This window comes from Neophocaena asiaeorientalis, unplaced genomic scaffold, assembly GCF_003031525.2.
Source record: "Neophocaena asiaeorientalis asiaeorientalis breed wild unplaced genomic scaffold, Neophocaena_asiaeorientalis_V1.1 scaffold189, whole genome shotgun sequence".
Classification (NCBI taxonomy): Eukaryota; Metazoa; Chordata; class Mammalia; order Artiodactyla; family Phocoenidae; genus Neophocaena; species Neophocaena asiaeorientalis.
In genome coordinates, this window is record NW_020174049.1 from 207,435 (window position 1) to 227,559 (window position 20,125).

The 20,125-nt window shown below is 35.3% G+C and overlaps 2 protein-coding genes across 2 annotated transcripts in view; one reads left to right on the plus strand and one right to left on the minus strand.

The window, feature by feature from the left end:
* The window catches only part of ARHGEF38 (Rho guanine nucleotide exchange factor 38), a 145,451-nt gene extending 129,872 nt beyond the window's left edge, over positions 1-15,579 (plus strand). Inside the window, exons 11-14 of the mRNA XM_024754042.1 lie at positions 5,159-5,302; positions 6,138-6,336; positions 6,481-6,740; positions 15,391-15,579. Coding sequence (XP_024609810.1) covers positions 5,159-5,302; positions 6,138-6,336; positions 6,481-6,740; positions 15,391-15,576 — 789 coding nt within the window. The 3' untranslated portion in view covers positions 15,577-15,579. The remainder of the gene's footprint in view (positions 1-5,158; positions 5,303-6,137; positions 6,337-6,480; positions 6,741-15,390) is intronic.
* Positions 13,791-20,125, minus strand: part of INTS12 (integrator complex subunit 12) — a 33,736-nt gene continuing 27,401 nt past the window's right edge. The window contains exon 8 of the mRNA XM_024754045.1: positions 13,791-13,819. The gene's annotated coding sequence lies outside the window, so the exon portion shown is untranslated. The remainder of the gene's footprint in view (positions 13,820-20,125) is intronic.

Consider the following 20,125-nt stretch of genomic DNA (forward strand, 5'->3'; position numbering starts at 1 on the left):
TATATATATATATATATGTATAAATATATGCATGTATCTTAGCTTTCCATTAGGGTATGATTTTAGAACTATTTTCTTTTTTTTAAAGATTTATTTATTTATTTTTTGGCTGCCTTGGGTCTTAGTTGCAGCACACGGGATCTTCTCTGAGGCATACAGGATCTTTTGCTGCAGCGCGCGGGCTCTTTGTTGTGGTGCGTGGGCTTCTCTCTAGCTTGTGGCACGCGGGTTTTCTCTTCTGTAGTTGTGGCACGTGGGCTCTGTAGTTCGCGGCACGTGGGCTCTCTCGCTGAAGCACGCAGAGCTCAGTAGCTGTGGTGCGTGGGCTTAGTTGCCCTGCGGCATGTGGGATTTTAGTTCCCTGACCAGGGATTGAACCCACATCCCCTGCATTGTAAAGCAGATTCTTTACACTGGACCACCAGGGAAGTCCTTATAATTATTTTCTGAAGAGGAAGAAAGATATTTACAACCTAATATCAATTTTTAAAAAATCAGCTTCGTGGGCTTCCCTGGTGGCGCAGTGGTTGAGAGTCCGCCTGCCGATGCAGGGGACGCGGGTTCGTGCCCCGGTCCGGGAGGATCCCACATGCCGCGGAGCAACTGGGCCCGTGAGCCACAACTACTGAGCCTGCGCGTCTGGAGCCTGTGCTCCGCAGCAAGAGAGGCCGTGACGGTGAGAAGCCCGCGCACCGCTATGAAGAGGGGCCCCCGCTTGCCACAACTAGAGAAAGCCCTTGCACAGAAATGAAGACTCAGCACAGCCAAAAATAAATAAATTAATTAATTAATTAAAAAAAAAAATCAGCTTCGTTTCTTGGCCCTTCATTTCAAGTGTATTACTTATCATTCAGCTCGTGTGATATTTAATGGACATTTGGAGGAAAATTAATTGTCCCTACTTTACTTTTTATTGTATATTTAATTAACTTTTAACTTATCATCTGAATTAAATTAAGTTGAATAAAGAGGTGCTACATTTACTTGGCTCAAAAGGAAGAACTATTTAAAAATAAGTAAGCAGTCCCCTACTCATTCTGTGTCCAAACCCCTCCAACTCCTGCTCTCATCCCAACTGATATTAGTTCATTTTTATATACTTAGAGTTTCTTTGTGCCATTAAAAGTAAATGCAAATATATATTTTTATTTCCTACACAAACTAGCAAACTATAGTACATTCTGCAACTTGCTTTTAACATCCATGTCAGTACATAGAGAGCTTCCTCATTTATTTTACAGCTGTATATTAGTCCACTGCATAGTTGTACAATAGTGTGTAATCAGCCTCCTATTTTTTTGGTAACAACTTTATTGAGATATAATTCACATACCATACACTCCACCCATTTAAAATGTACAACTCAATGGTTTTTGTATATTCGTGAGAGTTGTGAAACCCATCACCACAATCAATTTTTAGAATATTGTCATCACCCCCAAAAGAAACTCTGTACCACTAGCAGTGACTCCACATTTCCCCCTAACCTCCCCAGTCCCAGACAACCACCAATCTACTTTCTGTCTCTACATATATGCTTATACTGGACATGTGGCATAAACAGAATTATACAACATGTAGTTCTTTGTGAGTGTCTTCTTTCACTTAACACAATGTTTTCAAGTTCCATCCATGTTGCAGTGTGTTTCAGAACTTAATTCCTTTTATTGCCAAATAATATTACATTGTATGGATATGCCACATTTTATTTGTCCATTCATCAGTTGATGAACATTTAGGTTATTTCCACTTTTTGGCTATTATGAACAATGCTGCTATGAACATTCAAGTTCTTAGTGGATGTATGTTTCCATTTCTCTTGGGTATATACCTAGGGGTGGAATTGCTGGATCATATGGTAACTCTGTGTTAACCTTTTGAATAAATGCCAGTCTGTTTTTCAAAGTGGCTGCACTATTTTACATTCTCAACAGCAATGATTGAGGGTTCCAATTTCCTCACATCTGTCTTTTTTACTATGGCTATCTTAGTGGGTATGAAGTGATATCTCATGTGGTTTTGATTTGCATTTCTCTTATCAGTCCCCTATTTTTAAACTTTTAAAGTTGAAGTGTAACTTAAAAGATTATATACAGTAAAATAAAAGAAGGAGCCTTAAAACACCCAGTCTTCAAAGGGACATGGGGAAGGAGTAGCTATAGGAATGTGCAGAGAGAGCTAAATGGAAAGGTTTACCTGACAGGATCTGTGACTATCAGTCAACACTACAGAAAGCAATAAATATTAAAGAAATTTATTGGGAAATAAATTTCCTTATCTCGCTTTCCTCCCTTATTCTGATTTCCTGTGGGTGCTTCTCATTGCAAGAACCCATCTGGAAACAAGAGTGCAAGGAAGCTGTTGACACACTCTATACTGGTCAGCCTTCCAGAGCACAGAGCAGGATGGAAATGGGAAAAGAATAAATTTGAAAAAACAAACAAAAGATATTCAGCACACAAAGTGAATGCTGGTTAGAGTTCAGCAATACCACACTATGATTACTTTTTCTTTTATGTATAGCATTTTTGTTTTTCTTAAAGTTAAGAATTGTGTTTGTCTTTTATCAGCTTAATTTTCATTTGCCTAACTTTATCTGCCAGTTTGACTGGATCACTTCTTAAGACATTCAGATGTGTGATATATTCTATTAATTGTGTCTTTTTGCAGAAATCTCTTAGAGAACTTGTTATCTTTTTTATCTCATAATAACTGTAATCCTGGGATTACACTTCCTCATCATTCTGGGGAATCCCTTTACCACTCTTCTGTGTGGGATCTCACATTTCCTTATCCCATGTTGACCTTCTTTCTTGCTTTCTGTCTTTATTTGGGGGAGCAAATTTTTGAGTAGTTTCTTAAGAAAGGAAAATTGGGAGGTTAATATTTTGACACCTCAAATATCAGAAAATGTCTTTATACTATCATCATATTTAATTGATAGTTTGGCTGGGTGTAAAATTTTAAGTTATTCTTCCTGAATTTGAAAGCATTCCATTGTTCCATTGTCTTCTAGCTTCCACTGTTTCTGTTGAGAACTCTGGGTGCATTTTGGTTCTTGGTTCTTTGTATGCACTTTCCCCACCCTATCCCATTCTAAAAGTTTATGGAATTTTCTTATTGTCTTCATCAGTCTTAAATTTAATGATGATGAACCTTGGTGTGTCAGATACTTTGTGGGATCCTTTCAACCTGAAAATTTATGTCTTCCGCTTCTAGAAATTTTGAACATTTCATGGATGATTTTTCTCTCTACCCTTTCTCTTTACTCTCTTTCTGAAATTCCTGGGTTGTTCCACTAATCTTGTATCTTTCTCCACTTATTTTCTATCTCTTTATTGCTTTGCTCTACTTCCTAAGAAAATTTCCTACTTAATCTTCAAACCCATCTTTTGATTTATTCTTATTTCTGTTCCCATGATTTTAATTTTTGAAAGTTGTTTTTGGCTTTCTTAAGATGAAAACAGGTTGCTTTTATTTTTATTTATTTATTTATTTATTTTTTTGCGGTACGCGGGCCTCTCACCGTTGTGGCCTCTCCCGTTGCGGAGCACAGGCTCCAGACGCGCAGGCTCAGCGGCCATGGCTCACGGGCCCAGCCGCTCCACGGCATGTGGGATCCTCCCGGACCGGGGCACGAACCCGTGTCCCCCGCATCAGCAGGCGGACTCCCAACCACTGCGCCACCAGGGAAGCCCCTGCTTTTATTTTTATAAGACTCTTTCTTGTTATAGTTATGACTTAGATGTCTGATATACTTGATCATTCACCACTGATAAAGAGTTGAGGACTAATTGGCAGCATTGAGCACCTAGATAGGCATTGAAAACTCTAAGCATCCACTACTGTGTAGAGCAATTTGACTGCAATTTCATTTGGGAACTCCTGATGATAGCACCATTAGGTCTTTCCTCTTAGGCTGGTCAGAGTCTCCAGACATGTCCCTTCAAGTTTTCTGCCTAAAGGGTAATGGTTGACTGCTAGGCCTGGTTGGCAGGGTCTCTGGGTCCAGTCTATATCCACTCAATTACCCTCTTTCTAACATGAGTCCCCCACCATTATTTGTGCCTAGTGTCCCCAGTCTAGATACTCTCTGTTTTACCATTTGCAGAAAAGAAAACTTCATCTTCTGCTAAGGTAGGGAAGAAGCAATCACCAAGAATTACTGAAATGGAGAAAGAATCTGGGGATACAACTGCTTCAAAACAATTCCAGTTGTCTATATCTGCATAACAAATTACACCAAACATGGTGGTACAAAGCAACCAATAGTCATTTCTTACTATTGTTCCTCATAGTTCTGGGGTTCATTGGGATCAGGTAATCATTCTCAGTGTCTCAGTCAGATAATAGCTGGGGCTGAAGTGGTCACAAAGACTTTCTCAGGCCTCTAAGATTGGTGGTGGGAAGATGACAGAAGACTCAAACAGCTGGGGACTGGAATAGCTGGGGCCCCACAGACACCCACCCATCCCACCACCACCACCACCACCACTCCCCACTCCATCTTTCAACATGGTCTTCTGATATGGTGGACACAGTGCAACTGGCCTTCTTCCATAGCAACTAAAGTCTCCCTAAGGTGAGTGTCCCAAGAGAAACCAGCAGAAACTGCATGATCTTTTTTAGCCTAATCTTGAAAGTCAAACAGCATCACTTCCTTTATTCTATTTATTTCAACATTCTATTCATTGAGGCAATCATAAAGTCCTACCCAATTTTGAGGGAAGGGGACATTGACTCCACCTCTTGATGGGAAACATACCAAAGAATTTGCTTATTTGTTTTAACCACCACAGGATCTTAACCAATGTTTCTTGTTTTAGCCTTTTTCTCCTTCCTAATGTACCACCCCACCACATTGGAGAGCACTACTGCCATCAATTACTGAGTCTTTCTTCCCAAAATTTTATTGCTATTGTAATTTTTTCTCTGCTGTTTCCTTTTATTTAAGCTTGAACTTTAAAAAAATCCTTGTCATTTTTGTGGGATTTCTGGAGACAACAAATTAGATGGTTTTGATATAGGAGTTTTAATGTTGCCCTAATTTTTCACTGTGGAATATGGTATAATTTTTCACTGTTCATCACAGATCTACTAAATTCAATACCTAATATGGTTAAGTATTTGTCTGTGAACATCGTATTTCTACCTACAGGTACCACTGTTGGCTTCAAGCATCTCTGAAATTCAGAATCGAGTACTAGAAGAGGTTCAAAATCTGAATTTTGTGAAGGGTAACAGTGCTACATTTATTGAGAGGAAACTTAGTTTTGAAAGGAAGAAGACTGTGCAAATTCTGGTGAGTTTGGTAGCATTCAGTAACAATGATGACTATCACTTTTTTGCCTTGATCAAATCATAATATATTATTTTCCATATCACTTATGTCATTCTAATATCCTATAGTTTACCTACTTATTATATGTAGAATTTCTTGTCTATTTCTAGCCTCTATACTATGAACTCCATAAGGTCATAGATTTTTTACCTGTTTTGTACATGATGTGTACAAAACAAGTGCCTAAATCGTGCCTGACACAAAGTAGGCACTCTATAAATATCTGTTGGATGAATGAACAGAATTTTATAGAGCAAAATCATTACAGTTCGAACCTTTCATTTTTCTCGATAAGGAATCCCAGTTTGCAGAGATGAAGTGGCTTTCTCAAAGTCACTTAGTGGCAGAGCTGGGACAGGGGCCAGGCCTCTTGACTCCTGCCTAATTTACTGATATTATTTCCTGGAAAAATACATGCACATGTACAATTTACTTAATTAAATATTATTTATCAAGTGCTTAATACACAAGTGATTGCCTACAGCATGGCAAAGAATTAAAAAATTGTTCAACGTCAAAGAAGGATTAGAACCTCTGCCTTCGTATTCTCAGCTGAATTTTCTTTTTTCTCTACAACACTGCCCTCATGTGCTAACTAGAAAATCTTTCCCTGCATAACTCAGCTAAATACTTTCACATAATAACTTGATCTCTGCCTCAACATTGAAATAATCCTTAATCAATGTATGACTTCAACAGTTAAAAAATCTCCAGAGAAGAAATATCTACCAATATTTATCTGTGCGGATTTTATTATACATCTATCTGAACCAAAAGCTCTCCTTACTTCTCCCAGCCAGAAGTGCCACGTCAGAATGACACTCACCGCTGCAAACTTCTATGCACGTACAGTCCAGAGGAACTCTACCAAGCTAAGCGCAAGTGCAACGCTACACAAGAATATGACATCAATCTTCTGGAAGGGGAGTTGGTGGCTGTGATGGAACAGAAGGATCCGTTGGGGAGTACCAGCAGGTGGCTTGTTGACACAGGAAGTAAGTTTTTTTCATAAGAAGCAAAGAACTTCCACCTCTCTTCTAGTTGAGATTTTCCCAGGGGGCCTCTGTGTCCTTCTCTAAATGCAACTGTTTGGAAAGAGTTATAAATAACCATGTTTCTTCTTTCTATTTCCTATCCAGTTATAAAAGGATATGTGTATTCCTCCTTCCTAAAACCCTACAATCCAGCAAAAGTGCAGAAGGTGGACGCCGAGAACAGGTTCTGTGATGATGATTTTGATAACATCAGCCTCTTTGTGTCTTCACGACCAGCCAGTGACAGTGTCACAGGCACCCCAGAAGGTAGCATAAGTGATAGCAGCTCATCTCTTAGTGGAACATGTGGGAAGTCTGAAACAAACGGTACTGATGTTGACAGTTTTCAAGAGGTAGATGAACAGGTAAGAATTTGAACCTGATGTAAAGACTCTTGGCTGTTGGAATCATGAAAGATGTTCTATCTTACTGTGAGACTTGGTGGAAGTGTCAGCTTCTCTGTAGCACTTCTCTCTAGCACTTCCTCTCTGTGCACCTTTTTGCAAGGAATTTAATTCTCTGAGTCTGTTTCCTCAAATGAAGAAAAGAGGACAATAATTCCTACTTTGCAGAGTTGATGTGTGGATATTAGAGATATTAGATATTAGAGATAATTTTATATGTAAAGTACCCAGCACAGAGTAGGCACTGAATAAATAGTAGCTGTTACTACTTAGAGTGAAGATGGTCTCTTTATACTTCCCCCATGAGAGGAAAACAGCTCAATACTGAACAGATCACTGCCATCAGCAGCATGTGGAAAACTGACCGTAGTTCCTTTGAGAGCAGTATCTTCATTGCGCTATCTATGAATCAGTCACTTTTAATCTCTTGCATAATGACATATACTATTGACATATACTGAAACTTTTAAAAGCTACCTTTCTCTCACTTAACCAGTGCAAAAGCTATTGGCATAACCCTTTCCCAAAATGGTAAGTTAACTATAATATAGGGTTCCTTTTTGCTACCTCAGAAATGTTAATCCCCAAGTGGTGACGAACTAACTGGTTCCTTTTTTAAACTTGCTTTTTTTTCCTTAGTGGCCTTTTTTTTAAACTGTATTGGGTCTTCGTTGCTGCCCGTGGGCTTTCTCTAGTTGTGGCGAGCAGGGGCTACTCTTCGTTGTGGTGCACAGGCTTCTTATTGCGGGGGCTTGTTGTGGAGCACAGGCTCTAGGCACGTGGGCTTCAGTAGTTATGGCACATGGACTCAGTAGTTGTGGCTCGCAGACTCTAGAGCACAGGCTCAGTAGTTGTGGTGCATGGTCTTGTGGGATCTTCCAGGGCTTGAACCCGTGTCCCCTGCATTGGTAGGCGGATTCTTAACCACTGAGCCACCAGGGAAGCCCCTAGTGGCTTTTTATTAATTAATTTTAACTTTTTTTAAAAATAAGGTTAATACATGTTCTTTGTGGAAAGTTAAAACAGTAGAAAGATATATGTAAATTAATAGTAAAGGTCTTTATTCTCTCCTCAGTCCTACTTTTCAGAGACAACATGCAGGTATATCTTTTCAGATATTGTATTTACATGAGTGAATTTATACTTAGACGAGTGGGAACATATACGTGGTACATAATTTTTTTCAGTTAACAATATATCTTAGATAAAACAGTACCTAAATATCTACCTTCTTCCTTAAAAATTCTGCATAGTATTTCATTATCTGGATACATCATAATTTATTTAACTATTACCATAATAATAGACATTCAGAATATTTTGAGGTTTTTAAAATTTCAAACAATATTTCAGGCCAGATCCTTGTTCATCTATTTTTATACACTTATATATATCTGTAGGGCAAGTTCCTGAAAATACTGGAGTGTCAAAGGATATATAAAGTCTTGATATACTGCTCTTCAAAACTATTTTTATTCAACTTCTTTCAACAATACATTGATTGCTGTCCAATTCATGACTGATACATTAAAAAATAGTTTTATTAAGTCCTTATTTACATACCATACAATTTATGCAATTTAAGTATACAATTCACTGACTTTTAGTATATTACCAGGGTTTTGCAACCATTACCTGAATCCAACTTTAGAACATTTCCTTCACCCTAAAAGATCCTTTGAACCCATTTGCAGCTCCTCCTCTTTCTCACTTTTAGCCCCAAGAAATCTTTAATCACTTTTTTCCTCCATAGATTTGCCTTCTTTGTATTTTTTGTATTAATGGAATCATAAAATATGTGGTGTTTTACAGCCAAGTTCCTTCACTTAGCATGTTTTTTGAGATTCATCCGTGTTGTAGTATGTATATGTATTTTGCTGCTTTTCATTGCCTAACGGTATTTTACTCTATGAATATAGCGTATTTTGTTTATCCATTCACCAACTGATGGACATCTGGGGTAATTTCTATTATGAATAATGCTGCTATGAACATTTGTGTGCAAGTCTTTGTGTGAATTTCATTTTCTTGAGTAGATCCCTAGGAGTGGAATTGCTTATTGGTAAGATTAAGTTTTTAAAAAACTGCTAAGCTGTTTTTCAGAGTGACTGCCCGTTGTATGTACCCAACAGCAATATATGAGGATTGTGAATTGCAGTTTCTCCACATCCTTGCCTTATTGTCTGTCTTTTTTATCACAGCCATCTTAATGGAAGTGAAGTGGTGTCTCATTGTAGTTTTGATTTACATTTCCTTAATGACTAATGCTATTGAGTATCTTTCATGTTCTTATTGGCCATTCCTGCATCTCCTTTGGTGAAAGGCCTTTTCAAATATTTGCCCATTTAAAAAATTGGGTCATTTCCCTTCTTATTATACAGATTCTTTATATACTCTGCATAGAGTTCTTTATCAGATATATAATTTGCAAGTACTTTGTCCCGGTCACTACTGATTCTAAACTCATTTATACATTACTATGTGTTCTTACCACTTTTCTGTCTTGAAGTTTCAAAAACCCTGTTTTTCTATTACTCATTCACTCTCTTAGTTTATTCAGAGTTTCTATAAGACAATATAATGTTATAATACCAACTGATAAATGAATTTTTATCAGTGAAATCTATATACTTGATTAAATGTCCTGGCTGGCTTTTAATAACTTCTAGGTTACTAAGAGAACTTTCTAAGTTATCTTAATAACCTAGGACAGACACTGGAGGACCAAATTTGTGAAGATGACCTAAAGCTGTCTTGATGTTGAGTTCTAGTTTTTACTTGGCTTTACAGGGACTTTTAGATTAAGCACCTCACTTAGGCTCTTTCAGCATGAACTGTATAGTCTAAAATTGCATCTAGTGCCTATTAGCTGCTACTGCAGAGTAATTGTCTTTGAGTAAACCTATTATGTATCATGAGAATTAGATCCATTAGAAGTTTCCATTGCTGAGAGGAAAAGTAATGAGATAATTTTCTTTTGCCCAAAACAGAAAGTATATTAATGATACCTCTCCATAAAGTGCTACTTGTTTTCTTTCTCCTCTGAGTTTCGAACCAATTCAAAACACCCTGGTGTCAGGAATATAAATCTAAACATTATTACAAATATAGCTGGATTAGAAAATGCAGCTTGGATCTGCGGCCACATAGAATCCCCTATACCTTTGCTCTGAGTTGAAATAATGCAACCCAAATTGCAGGGTCTCTTCTGATCAAATAATAATGGCATGATCTGTATTAGTTTTCTATGCTGCATAACAAGTTGTCACAAACTAAGTAGCTTAAAACAACATAAATTTATTATCTCACCGTTTCCATGGTCAGAAGTACAGGCAACAGCTTAGCTGGGTGCTCTGCTTGGAATCTCAGAGAACTGAAATCTAGACGTTTGCTTGGCTGTGCCTCTTTTTGAAAACCAGGGTTGTCTTCCAAGCTCACGGTAGTTGGCAAAACTTAGTTCCTTGTTCCAGTAGGAACAAGGTCTCCATTTTCTTGCTGGCTATCAACCAAGGACCACTGTCAACACTCAGAGGCTGTGCTCAGATCCTTGCCACGTGGCTGTCCCTATAGGCAGTTCACGACATGGCTGTTGGCTTGCTCAAGGCCAGCAGGAGAGCATCTCTCTGATTTCAAATCTTTCCCTTCAGAGGTGACTGGACTCTCTTTTAAAGGACTCACCTGATTATGTCAGGCCCACTCAGGATAGTGTTCATCTAACTCAAAGTCAACTTATTAGGGACCTTATTAGGCACCGTTGTAAGATCCCTTTACCTTTACCATGTAATGTAACCTAATCACAAGAGTGAAATCCCATCATATTCACAGAGGGGATTATACAGAACAAGTTCAGCAGGAGGTGGTAATCTTGGGGTTCACCTTAGAATTCTGCCTACCACAGTATGTAAGATGCCTTGTTTGGCAAGCAGGATGTTGGACTAATGTGATAATCTTTGGTACTTCTTGAAGAGGACCAAGTTTAATAATGGCTAAAACCAAGTTTTAGAGGGAAGTAATGGCTGAGAATCAGTGCTCTTTTCTTTTTTCACATAAATAATACTGAGAACATAATTTTTGACATCAAAAAAGTTGTTTTGCACTAATTCTAGATTCATTGTCCGGTCCCTCCTCTATACATTTTTCAGCTGCTTATGACGATAATGCTATATATCTAGTGTGCCATTATTTTTAAAGTGCTTCAAAAGTCAGCAGGCTGTAACATATTTAAGTAGTCATCAAATGATGCTTTAGAGAGCTATTTATTGACACGAAAAGGTTTTAAAATATATTTTGAAGTGAAAAAGCAGGTTGCAAAAATTATGTGTACAATAATTACACGTTTATTACCACTTTAGGTAGGTAGGTAGATAGAAAGAAAAGTGGAAGAAGAAAAGGAAGAAAGGATAAAACAAGGTATTAATAAAAATCAGTAAATTTCTTTGTGTTTACCTTTATTTAAAATTGTTTTTTACAAAAATTACTTGTGTAATAACAATTCCTAATTGTTAACTAAAGAACAAGAAAGCTTGCTCCTGGTGGGTAAGAGAGAAGAATGAGCATTTTTCATGCAATATAACTATCTTGGCTTCCTGAGCTAATATGATATAATACTGTAAATGCTGGTTTTGTAGCTTTTTAGTTTTGGAAAGAAAGATTAAAATACATTATGATTTTTGTTGTTGCTAACTGGAGAACTGGGATGAAATCAATAAAATGAAATTCAGTGAAGATAGGTAATGTGGCTCACTAAGGGAGAATAATTAAATGCACAAATATAGCATAAGGAAATGCTGAACTGGCAATGGCACCACAAGGAAAGAGCTGGTGGTTATGAACAGTAGGTAATAAATTGGGTATGAGTCAATAATACAGTAATACAGAGTGTTATTTAAAAAGAGTAAATGCTGTGGAGAACTGGGTTGTAGTCATAAAATATTGTCCATAAAATGCGTCAGAGCTTTACAGATTGCAAAGAAGCAACTAATAAAATATATTTTCATAAATGCCAAGGTTTGGAAAAAAAGGATTAGATGATTATGTCTTAAATTTACAAAATTTTAATGTGTCTGGACCAAAACATAATAACACTGAAAGTCCAACAGCCTAGAACAATTAAAATATTTTTTTAAAAAAGAGAGAAAACCTTTAGCTCTTAAATCCATAACAGATTGAAAACTTCTAACCTGTAGTCTAACGTGATTGACTACTGTCTCTTTAAAAGCAGACTTACTTCCATTTTGAGTATCTATCTTAAGTGGAAGCACAAACATATATAAAACCCGAAAAATCTTCATCCTAAATTAATTTTGGACTATGATCATCTAAAATATTGAAAGTATATATTATAATTTTGTACTTTAAGTTTACAATTTTATGAGAATCTATATTGAGCGTTTAAAATATAAGCTTTGCCATAATTTCATACCAAATAGATCTAGGTGGAAGATTTTATATTGCCCTTGAGAGTATATGTGCCAAATTGAAAGACCACCACAGATATTTAGGAATCATATATTAGCAGGTAATTTGACCTGCTAAAAAATCTATAGCTGCACTGGTAAAGTATATACATTATGTATAAAAATTGCAAAAGATGGCTAGCAACTGCTAATGTGGGCTCTTAAGATTATTTCAGAAGCTGTGTTATGATACATGATATTCCTGAAAGCTTTTGCAAACCATATCCTCCACTCTGTTCTTGTGGATATATTCAATGTCTTCACTTTCTAAACAACAAAACATATTAGAGATTCCAGTCCCTTTCCACAAGAATACACTCTGCACATCCTTGCTAGAACAAGAGTTTGGTTCCTAAAGTACTATGAGAAATGGACCAAGCACAGGATTTGGAGTTAGAAGATATGGTCCTAGCAGTACCAACTAGCTCTATGATTATGAGCTTGTTACTTCTTTAAGTCACAGCTCACAGGGTTGTTGAGGATAAAGCACATTTGACATGTAAACTGTTATGAGAGTTATAAAAGGTGGTCATTATTGCTACCACTCCATTGCTCAAGAATTTATGGCATCTCCCTTTTTGTTTTCTCTTTACTTTTTAAAACTACAAAATAACCCATGTCCACCAATCTGTTTTGTATGACACAAGATGATCTCTTGAATGTTCTTGTATGATATCCAAGCCCTTCAGCCTTACTTTAAAATCAAATCAACATATATTCGAATTCCTACTGTATACCAGATGTGGTCAATGGAACAAAGTTGCAATGTGGTTCCTCTCTCTGAGGTGGAGCTCATGCTAGAGTTGATGAGATGATATATAAGTCAGTGGTATCAGAATACCATCAAAAGCTAAATAGTTCAAGATCTAAACACTAGCTTACACTGTACTTATACAGTGAACAACTCGGGGGTGAGGTGTGCTGACCCCCTGGGCAGCTGAAAATCTACAAAAAATTTTGACTTCCCCAAAACCAAACTACTAATAGCCTACTGTTGACCAGAAGCCTTACTGATAATATAAATTCTTGATTAACATATATATTGTATGTTTATGTATTATATATACATACAAGAAAGTAAGCTAGAAAAAAAGGTTATTAAAATCATGAGGAAAAGAATACATTTACAGTACTGTACTGTATTTATTGATACTATAAGTTTATGTCATCTGTTTACAAAATGAATCATTTAATACCCACTTCAATATTGTATTATATGATACAAAACACTGTAGATGTTAAATGTATTGCTAACACTAGACATCAGAAGTGAAAAAATAATATGAAAAAGCAATTCATATTTATTTACAGGTATAATGATTCATGCATTGAAAACAAGGCAGCAGCAATAGGATTGCTTTATGGTAGCCTAGTGTAATCAATATGATTGCTCCCTGGTAGGCTAGTCTATACACTAATGACTGAATCATTATCAAATTTTTATGGCATACAGTATTACAGCCATATTCATAGTACAATATTGGAAACACTGTTTACTTTTAAAAAACCACTAACCTGTGATGATAGGCTGAAACGCAGTCTCTCCAATTATGAGGAAGAGGCATACTGAACAGTAATATAATTCTTTGAAAGCAAAGTTATAAAACAGTAAGAAAACGAACACATTATTTTTTATGTTAAATATCACTCGTCTTATGCCTATGCGAGTAAGGGTAGACTAGTTACTATATATATTTTAAGCATTCATGATATACCTTACTTTTTCTTAATTTTTTTGATATTTCTAAACTATGTGGTTCGTCTGTGACTTTTTTCAAATAGTTGCAAATCTCCCCAAATTTTTCCAAAAATTTACTGAAAAAAATCTGCTTATAAGTGGACCCATTCAGTTGGGTGTTGTCCAGGGGTCAACTGTAGTCCCCCCTCCACATTACCCAGTCTCTTTCCTGCTCAATGGAGTCACCTTATTTCTCATAATTTCCTTTTTATATTGACCTTCAATTTTGAGAAAGTTAATCTGCTTGCCTTTCCCATATACTGTTTCCATGTATTCATCTCTGTACCTTTGAATAAGACATACCCACCCCTTTATCAACTTCGTCACCTGTAAAAGGTTACTTCTTCCAAAACACAGCTCACAATTAGCTGATATATATATCACCTGCATTTGTAGGGCATTTTTTGTTTTGTTTTTTTGTTTTTGCATGTGCTCCTTTATTGGCATTTTTTTTTCCTAGCTGGGTTATAAGTTCTCTGATAACATAATATCTGGTTATTAATAGATACTTAATAACTTCTAATTAAATAAATAAATGTTGTTAGTTGATTGCTAAATTTTATATCATAACTGAACATTTTTATTAACAGTCTTATGATTTTAGTGGAGGAGGGACTAATCACTTATTTAGGGGCTTCCTATACATCTAATAATTATGAAGTACTCTTTTGAGGTTAAAGAAAAATTCTTTTGACTGAAATATATTTTATTCGTCTCTCTAGGTCACTCAAATAATTTAAAATTATAAATTTAATACATTGTCATTATAAAAGTTTATAAAATGAGTCAACAAATAAAAATGAAAATCACCTCTAATTCTACTACTCAAAGAAAACCATCTAACAATATTAGACACATATTGCACATCTGATTCTGTATCTTTTGTGGGGGGGCACTGAGCACTTTATCATAAGAATTTTCCTGTGTTATTAGTCTCAGAAAACACTATTTTTATGACTACAAATTTCCTTAATGTAAGTATCTAGAATTTAATTTTTGCTGAACCTTTAGTGTTATTCCAACTTCCCTCCCACTTTTCACCTTATAAGTAAGTCGGTATTGCAGTAACATTATTATGCAATAATCTGTGCCAATGTTTCTATTTCATAGAAGAGACTCTTAGAGCTATTTCTGAATCAAAAAGAGTTAACATTTAAAAAATATAATAGAAAGTGCCAAATTGCCTTCAAGAATGGACAGTTTAGACTCCTCCCAACAGAACAATAAGAATGGCAATTTCACTCTATTTTCATCTTGGGCCATACTTTAGCAAAATAAATCCAACAAAGGAGTTGGGGAGTGACTTTGGAAAAATAAGAAAACTTCAGCATTTCTTCTAAAAGCTTGGAAGTCTTTATTATGTTTGTCTAAATTTTTAGGCTCTGCTTCTAATAATGTCATTTGCTTCTGTGTCTAGATTTTCTATGCAGTTCATGCCTTTCAGGCACGGAGTGACCATGAACTCAGCCTTCAGGAATACCAAAGAGTTCATATACTTAGATTCTGTGACCTAAGTGGCAACAAAGAGTGGTGGTTAGCTGAAGTTCAAGGGCAGAAGGGCTATGTTCCAGCTAACTACCTTGGGAAGATGACTTATGCTTAAGAAAATAAGTCTTTGACTTTTATTTTCTGGCAAGTTGTTGACTGACTACCTCATAAAACCGACATTACAAAATGTTGACCTAGAAATCAAGAAACCTCCAAACTACATGAACTGATACCATACCAGGTTTTAATGAAGACTGTACTTCCAAACAAGATTATTTCAAAATGTATTATGAAGAATACATGTTGAAGGAAACACTAAACGAACAAATAGCAAAACAAACAGTCAAAGCTCCAACTATCAACTACTTAAAAGTGATCTTCTGAAAGGGTAAATGTATTTTTTATCGTCATGAAAGGTTGGATTTAAGGACAAGGTTTTTTCAATTTACTGTATTTTATTTTTCTGTATTATATATTTTGCCTTCAATGTTTTTATTTTTCATATTCTCTCTTTTGCACACGCATGCACATATATACATAAACACAAATATATACCATATACATTACATAGTTTACACACATATATGTGTACTATATGGTATAGATTATATACACATATGCATGAACCAGGGAGTGTACTAAAGAGACATAAGAATAGAAATTGTATACTTAATTAACAGTCAACTAGAAGTCTGATATGGACCCTCTATTTTATTTTTTTGGCCACATGGCACACCACAGGGCACGTGGGATCTTAGCTCCCCAACCAGGGATCAAACCCGCGCCCCTGGACTCCGCGCATTGGAAGCGTGGAGTCTTAACCACTGGACCACCAGGGAAGTCCCTGGACCCTCTCTCTAATGTAAGTTTCGAACTTAAAAAAAACAAAAAGAAACCTGAATAACATAATAGTGATAACATTTACTGAATGCATACCACATGCCGGACATTGTTATAAACACTTTATATGTGGTAACTTATTTGATACTCACAACATTATGAAGAAACTGTTGCCTAAAGAGGTGAAGTAATCTATTTAGCCCAAGTCACACTGCTAGTAAGTGGTAGGGCTGAAACTCAAACCCAGGTTTGGTTCTGTGGTCCATACCCCTAACCACTACATGGTATACATTTACTATGAGCAAAGAACATAGTGATAAAAGTAATGAACATTGATGAGGACCATTTTCCTCTTAGGTCCATATTTAAGTATTGAGAAGTTTTTCAAAATCAAGGGCTATAGGAACTTCCATGATAAGCCTAGAGAAAAGGAAGCACCTAGGTTTATTATTTTTATTTTTTGCTTAAACATTTTTGAAAGTATAATTGTTTAAAAACTATCCTACATGATCACTAATGATACTTTAATGAGAAAATATTTTTGGATCACTCAATCATGTAGATGATGAATGGGGAATGTGTGTTCCATGTTCTGAGCTAAGACGTAAATAGTTTTAGTTGCTGATTTGTACTTAGACCAGGTAGGCATTGAGGATAACATCTGCTGTAACACAATGTCCCGGAACACTGAACTTTAATTTAGGAATAGCTCAGAACTGTCCCCTAAGATTTCAGGCATATTTTGTCCCAAGACATTTTATTGAACTAAAGATGCTTCTTTGAAACAGAAAAAGGATTAAATTTGACTTGGTGGTTTCCTTTAAACACCAAAATAAGGTGGATTTTCATTGTCCATATAAAACATTAAATTTTAAGATTAAAATTACTTTCAAAGATTTGATCTCTATAATATATATCGTTACATATATTACTGAGGAATACGAAAAACAAATGAAGAATGCTCCTTCTCAGAGAGCTGTTGACTTTAGCATACATGACATGTATAACCACAGAAACTCATGATAAGGCTTTACATGACAGAAAAATTTATATTTTATGATATTGTTTCTAAAATTCTTAATTTAAACCTGGACTTATAAAGTTCTACTTATAAGTCGTTTCTGCATAAATTTTTTTTTGATGAATAATTTGCACAATTTATTTTGCTTAGTGAGTTGTATGCTACATCATTTAATTGATTTAGAAAATAGAAAAAATGTAAATATTGGATTTATATATTAATTTATGTTACCATGCTTATTGTTAAGTATTCTGAATATCACCCATGGAAAGGCCCCATATTGGAGCCAGCAAAATGTCCAGTGGCTGTCTTCACCACAGAAGGAGGCATATTTCTTTTATTTTTAAAACTTTTTTTTATTGGAGTATAGTTGTTTTATACATAAAATATTTTTTTGAGTTGGGTACCAAAAGAAGACTGGACATACAGGGACTTTTTGTCTTTTAATTTTTGCCAACTATGAATATACCCAACCCGTGGGGAATTTTTATATAATTTAAATTAGTTGTGACCTAAAAACTCCCCCCACCACCCCCAAAATGAAGCATTATAAAAGTAACACATATCTGCTTTTCTGGCTGATATAAGTGACTAGATGTATATGAGAAGTTTTGTCTACCTGTGTGGTCTTAGGATTGATGCTTCCAGTCTGACCTTACAAGACACCACACCACTAAAATCATGGCTGCAGTTAGTTGCTGAGCAAGAGTTGTAATGAAGCCACCTTCTGCAGTCCCCCACTATTGTGCAGAACATCCATTACATTGTTGCTATTTTAAAAATACAACCTACATTTCATATGCCATTTAGGCTTTTTTTTTTTTTTAAAACATTATGCGATACACTTGTTTTCTAAGTATGTTATTTCACATCAAGTAATTGTAATTTTGAGGTCAGGAATTATTTTGTTGGGTCTAAGGGAAATAAAATCCCAAGACAGTTATGATGTATATAAGTCTTAAAGAAGTTTAAAAAGATAAAACTGTTGGTGCCATCATTACAATTTAGGCAAGGTATGCTAATATAATTATATATTCTTTCTTTATATCTTTAAAATTAAAAGTTATTTTATAGTATAGAATTCTCTGAAATAGGTATTTTTACCAAGAATGAAGGGGAAATTTTTGTGGCTAGTTTTCTTCACAAAACAAATAAACAGGTGTATATATACATTTTATTTAGTATTTATTTTTAAATACAGATGCCTTAAACTATACACATAATAAAGTTTAGAAATTATAAAAAAACCAGTAATACAAAGTTAACATGGGTGCTTAAGTCATGTGAAAAAGTCACAAGGCCACTATATGAACATTCCTTATATTTTAGAAAAATATCTGGTCTTAGTATAAAAATTCTATGAAGGAGGAATTGTGCAGAAGAGATATAATGCACATCGTTAATCATATAAATGCAGCATTGCATGGAACACTTTTAAGTGCTGGTATATTCCATATCTTCCCTAATCTACAACTTGGACTTTTAGAGATGCTTGTCACTATTTGTGATGAATATTTAGATGATTTACAAAAATTAGTAAACATGGAATTAAAAACTCTTCACTTTTCCATAAACTTCTTGGACTTTTGTCAATTGCAAAAACCTCTCAAAGTTCTGTGAGTAAAGAGAGGAAATCTTCATATTCTAAGATGGCAAAACCACTTTATTTAAATCCTGTTTGTCAGAACTACAGTTTCTTAAGGCACTCAGTGCACCGTTCAATACTGAATACATCTAAAAACCTCACAAAATTTAAGCTAAATTAGGCATATAAGTTTACATTATAGTTGATGAGGAAGGAATTAAATTTGATTGATTGGAAGGACACTAGACTTTATACTCTCGAGATATCCTACTACTTATGGAATGATACTATTTTTAAAGTCTATTTAAAATTTTTTTTAAATTATCTCCCTCCTCTTATATATACTAAATAGTATATATATAAAAAGCCGGTCATTAAATTCTCTGTGATCTACAAGACTATTCCAATATAAACATCTTTACTCCAGGAATTCAAGCTGAGTCTCTGTAAGCCAGTTACTGCACACACAATATTACACTCTAGATACAGACAAAATTTGCTTTAATTTTTCAGGAAAATAAGTCATTTTAGTATATATCAGAACAAGATGTTCTTGTTCAAAAATCTAGGGAATGTATTCTTAATTAAATACAGCTTATCTTACTTTAAAGAAATAATATTATGGTATGTAAATGTATGGCTTTCTCTACTTGCTTATATAATTTTTATAATTATTGCACCAAGTGTATTTCTATAAAATGATGTATTTCCTATATAACCTATGGTCATCACAGTTTATAACCTGTTACTAATAAACAGTACTACCACATCCTTGTTAAGAGTCAGAATCACCTAACCTTTGAATATTAGAGGTCTTTCATTTGATCTCATTCATTATCATCATACAGGAGGAAACCAATATCACACAGCTAATACACGGAGGGACTGGGATTTAAAAACAGGTCTTCTGACTTTAAGCCAGTGTTCTTTTAACGTTTTCTTTAAGTCACTAAATTATCTGATTAAATAATCTAACGGAAAGCACGATATACAAAACAGAAAAGTGATATTGACCAAATTTCTACTAAAATGGGATTTGAACTTACAATCCTAAAAGCTTGCTTTTTGGCTCAGCTATATATCTGTCTATTCATTCACTGAGCCAAAAGCTGCAGTGGGAATACCATGGTGTGCAAGACAAACAAAATCCTTGCCGTCACACAATTTAAATTCGATGGGAAAAACAAACGATACATAACAGAATAAAAGAAGTGATAA